At 42.6% G+C, this 5000-nt stretch overlaps 1 protein-coding gene across 1 annotated transcript in view; it reads left to right on the forward strand.

Moving 5' to 3' along the window:
* dnah9 (dynein, axonemal, heavy chain 9) overlaps positions 1–5000 on the forward strand; it is a 107695-nt gene that overhangs the window by 80586 nt on the left and 22109 nt on the right. Inside the window, exons 60-62 of the mRNA XM_042083479.1 lie at positions 2082–2275; positions 3397–3545; positions 4688–4815. Coding sequence (XP_041939413.1) covers positions 2082–2275; positions 3397–3545; positions 4688–4815 — 471 coding nt within the window. The remainder of the gene's footprint in view (positions 1–2081; positions 2276–3396; positions 3546–4687; positions 4816–5000) is intronic.

Consider the following 5000-nt stretch of genomic DNA (forward strand, 5'->3'; position numbering starts at 1 on the left):
TGGGGCTCGCCCAGGACCATGAATATTTTAGATCAAAAAAGAATATGGCATCAAGTTAGGTCAGTCTTTTGGAGCTTACAATAGGGTAAACATGCTAATTTAGCTAGCCCCATCCAGAGGTTTGAGATACATAAAGGTTCCAGGTTCTACTGCCTCTTGCTGTTTTACACAATCCTGTCACAATCCTGTCACAATCACATCCTGTATTGGCAATTTCTAGTCTCTGATTGACTAACAAAAGTTCATGAAAAACATGAATGTCAGGAAATGATGTTGGTTCTGTAATGCTTGTGCTAAGGCTTGTGATGCTGGTTTTCATTATCTTTTTGAGGTATTTCTACATGCTTTTAAGTAGACCTATGCTTTTGGGAACATGTCAAGGCTTGCATACTTCAACTTAGAATTCAAATTCTCCCACTTTCAGTATCCAATTGACTCAAGCCTGAAAATGAAACCGTTTCACCAATGGTTCCCACATCCTTTCATTTTGGCCATAAAATATAATTTTTTCATCAAAGTTTCTTTCTCATCCTTCATTATCACCTATCAGAGTCTGAGTCGGTGCTTTGAAAACACAGGCACAATCTGACATCTTAAGTGGCCAGAGAACTTTATTTAAAGATGGATGGGAGCGAAAATTTTGCTTCCGCTTGCAGGTTTGTGCTGGCGTGCCTCAGACTAAACTTGAGAGGATCCCTATCACTTTTCACAGGTCTTACAAAATTGATGAGCCTACAGTGGCAGAGGGAGATCTATTCTGTCACAGTCCATTACAACAAATTCTCACAATACTGCATTAAATTGGAGGCTGTTATTTTTCAATATCGCAGTAATCAACCATGAAATCTGCAATGCAAACAAATTTATGCCATCATGAAAAAAACTGCTTTGCTGCTTTTCAACTTCTCCTGTTATCTTTTTCATGTGATAGTAGGCCTATGTGATTTGAAGTGTGATTTTTACATATTCTGTGTCACACTGACACAAATACTGACCCTATTTTCCACTTAAGAGAAAGCAGCAAAATGTTGGTTATATTTTTGGTCACTCTCGCGTTTGAGTGCCATTAGTGTGAAGATGAGATTGGGGCAGAGATAAATGATGCCAGTTAGAAATGTCCATTAAAACAAGTATGCCTATGCATTCATCTGCTAAATAGCTTCTAAGAAGCATTATGTGATTTGCATGTAAATATTTTTAACTTACTGTAAGTTAGTGAATTATGCAGGGTTTATTGATACGTTGGCAGTGAGCCACAATATTACAAATACTAACAGCTTTAATTTCCTTTTATCTCTGACTTAACAAAGCTTCCCAAGTGAGATTTTCTCCCCCTAATCTTATGCAAATACACATATGGATCTGTTCACAAGGTGGGTCATTAAAAGTCTAATTTCTTTTTTTCCCCTCATCATTTTTCAACGCTTCCCCGTTTTTTGAAAATAAGTTGTGAAGTTATAAATTATGGATTGCACATTTTCCACAAGACAGCCTCCAAATGTGAGTCACCTACCTCCCCTGGTAATTTTCACTTTTTTTTCCATGGCTTGGTCGCCCAGAGCAGACGGCCGGGAATGGCTGTGTGTCACTACATAGTTCTTCCGGGGGAAAAAACCCAAAAAAGGAGGGTTCAAATATAGCTCCACAATATGCAAGCCCCTCCTTTTTTGCTTGCCTAAGCATCTTTAACACTGTACTCTGAGGGGCAGAAGGATGAAGACGCTCCAGTTCACATGGGGTGTGTTACAGTAGCAGTGCAAAAAGGCGCGTGACTCATGCGCTTATATTTGATAAGCGCACAACACCTAAAATAATGGCTCATCTCAAAACATTTTAGCCCTTTGGCCGTTGTTTGCCGCCTGCGCTCTCCCATTCCCACATCGTCTGTTTGTTCGGCAGTAGCCCAACTCAGACATTACAGTCTGTACTTGGATGTCAAGTACTCCTCGCTGCATGCAGAATAGGCCACAGATGCATTATTCAACATTAATTCCAGGTGAGGCATGGTTTAACATATTCCATGAACTCTTGCCTTTAGTTTTATTTATTTCTGGTCGCCCCCCCCCCCGTCTCTGCCCAAGGCTCTGTGCGCCATGGAGGAGTTCCGGAACCTGGACCGGGACATAGAGGGCTCAGCCAAGCGCTGGAAGAAACTGGTGGAGTCCGAATGTCCGGAGAAGGAGAAGTTCCCACAGGAGTGGAAGAACAAGACAGCCCTGCAGAGACTCTGCATGATGAGGGCTCTCAGGCCGGACAGGATGACCTATGCCGTGAGGTAGAGAGACTTTACTGATCGAGACATGTTGCTATGTGCTGATACAGTGTCTATCTTTCCCTGAGGCAACACATACAGTAGGTCTGCATTAAGGTGCCTTTCCAAATGCTTTTTCACATTATGACTTGGGGGGACTGTTCTGATTTCTTTATGTTGTTTGCAGTTTATACTGTACATTTATTTTTACAGGGTCCCCGCTGATCCCTTAACAGTCTTAAAATGTCTCAAATTTAGTTTTGGGTATTGAACGCCTTAAAATGTCTGGAATTGTAGGAGGGCAGACATTAAATTACATCTGGAATAGAATGACTCCAGTTTGTTTGTAGGATGTTTTACCCAGGATTTTACCTGCCTATCTTACAACAGTGACCATTTCCACAGTTACTAGTGAATATATCTGCTCTGGCCTCTCTATCAGTCACTGGACTGCATTATTTCCCGAACAATTTGACCATGTTGAAGTGCTGTTGAGTGAGAGTGTTGCATACAATAAGTTGACACCACTCAATGTAATGGTATTATTTTTTTCCTTCTTAAATCTTAAAAGTTATTCAATTGTGTCTTTAAAAATGTGCAGATACTCCGTTTTAATTTAACATAGACCACTTACCCATGTGGATCGCCCATGCGGATGTGAAAACTCTAATGAACTCACAACCATGCCAATAAAGAAGTAAGAGCATATACAGTAAGCTGCTCTTTTATAGTATTATTGCCGAAGTTTCTAAATCAAACCAAGGCTCATACATCAGGCCTTAAATTTTATGTGAGTATAACTGGCCATGCTGCCATACAGCTGTCATCACCATGCAGCTGTGTTTTCTCTGTTTTGTTTAGTGTACACATTCCTTTGGGTGACACTTTTTTATCTGCACAACAAGCTTGTTTATTTTCTCATTAGCATAAAATTGTTCCAGTTAATTTTTCATCATTCATTATTTTTTTTTCTGCATGACGGTGCCAAAAATGAATGATTACACAGCCGAGGTCTGATCAGAGATCATTTGCTACCTACTGTACCTACACAAGATGGCCTCTTCAGCTCTTTAGCGTAGCATGCGAGGTGATGGCTGTGTCTTCTCCTCTCTGTTCCTCCCCCTCCACCCACTCCCACCCCTCAGGGACTTTGTGGAGGAGAAGCTGGGCAGTAAGTACGTGATGGGCCGAGCCTTGGACTTCGCCGTCTCCTTTGAAGAATCTGGGGCGGCCACTCCTATGTTCTTCATCCTCTCTCCTGGCGTGGACCCTCTCAAAGACGTGGAGAAACATGGTAATCGCTCTCTCCCTCCCAGGGGGCACCAGACATGTGCAAAGGCCTTTTTTGTTTGTTTGTTTGTTTGTTCATTTTTGTTTTCATTGCTGCCAGGCCAAGACTGTGTGTTTCTTGTATTTCTATGAGACACTAATTAGTGCTACTGTATGGGGAGATTGGAGTTTGCATCCATTAATTTGCAGTGTTGGACTGAAGGGTTTATGTACAATACATGAGCCTGGGTCTCAAAGGCTTTCAACTGTAAGTCAATATAGATGAAAGATCACAACTGATCACTCACAATGACCAGAGAGAATCCCTAAAAGGATGCATAGAGTTACATAACAGAGAGGTAAAATATTCATTAGAATTGTAAACCGTTATATAGAAAATTATATTGATTTTTGAAAGCTGTATTCTCAGATTCTCTAGTGTAACTGTCTGACTAAGCAATAGTTTACCTTTTAGTATTAGTAACAATGAAAGTCTTCACTTACTATTCATATGTCATATGTCATATCTTATGTTGCCATACTTGTGAATGTTCTCTTCCCTTTCCTGGAATTATGCATTTGAACAGAAAAAGGTAGCTCAGGTTTCCGAGTGTAGATTTCAGAGATATTTTCCCAGAGCCGTGTTGGCTTGCTGACCCTGCATTACGTAACACGGTGTCACGTGGCGTGGCGTGGCGTGGCGTGGCGTGGCGTGGCGGCGGCTGCTCTGCCGGCCTCGACTCCTGGGGGAGAGCGTGGAGATTGATTCCGCGTGTCCGAGAGCGCAACTAATCAGATCACAGCCAGAGCTCAGTGATCAATTAGCTGCAGTGGCTCTTTAAATACAATTTCTCCGTTAGTGGAGTCACAGTGAAAATTAGGAGTTAACCTAAAAGGTTGGACACCACGCCCCACTACACCCCACCCCACCCCACACCCCGAAAATTGAGCTCCTGAACATTTAATTTTTCAAGTGCCATTCCCTCCCTCTGTCTCCTTCACTTTCTCTCTCCCTCCCTCTTTCCCTTTTTATCCTTTCCTCTCTCTCTCTCTAACACACACTCTCTTACTTTCCCTTCTGTCAGTGTCTCTCTCTCCCTCTCTCATGTATTTTCCCTCTTTCTAATAGAGTCTTTACCCCTCCCTCTGCCCTGCTCTCTTTTGCAGGGCGTAAACTAGGCTACACCTTCGACAACAGGAACTTCCACAACGTGTCGCTGGGCCAGGGCCAGGAGGTGGTGGCTGAGCAGGCTCTAGACCTCGCTGCTCGCGACGGACACTGGGTCATCCTGCAGGTAAAACCCCCGTCTCTCTGCGCTGGAGGGATTGCACCACCCCCCCAACATTTCTTCTGGTTAAAGCTGTAGTCCTTCATTGCAATGCATTATTAGACTTTTTGTCAAATTCCGCCAAATTCTCCACACATTTCTCGAGCCACCCCTGGCTCTGTAAATATGTAAAACTATTCCAGCCAATTAAC

Source organism: Alosa sapidissima, chromosome 24 (genome assembly GCF_018492685.1).
Source record: "Alosa sapidissima isolate fAloSap1 chromosome 24, fAloSap1.pri, whole genome shotgun sequence".
Classification (NCBI taxonomy): domain Eukaryota; kingdom Metazoa; phylum Chordata; class Actinopteri; order Clupeiformes; family Clupeidae; genus Alosa; species Alosa sapidissima.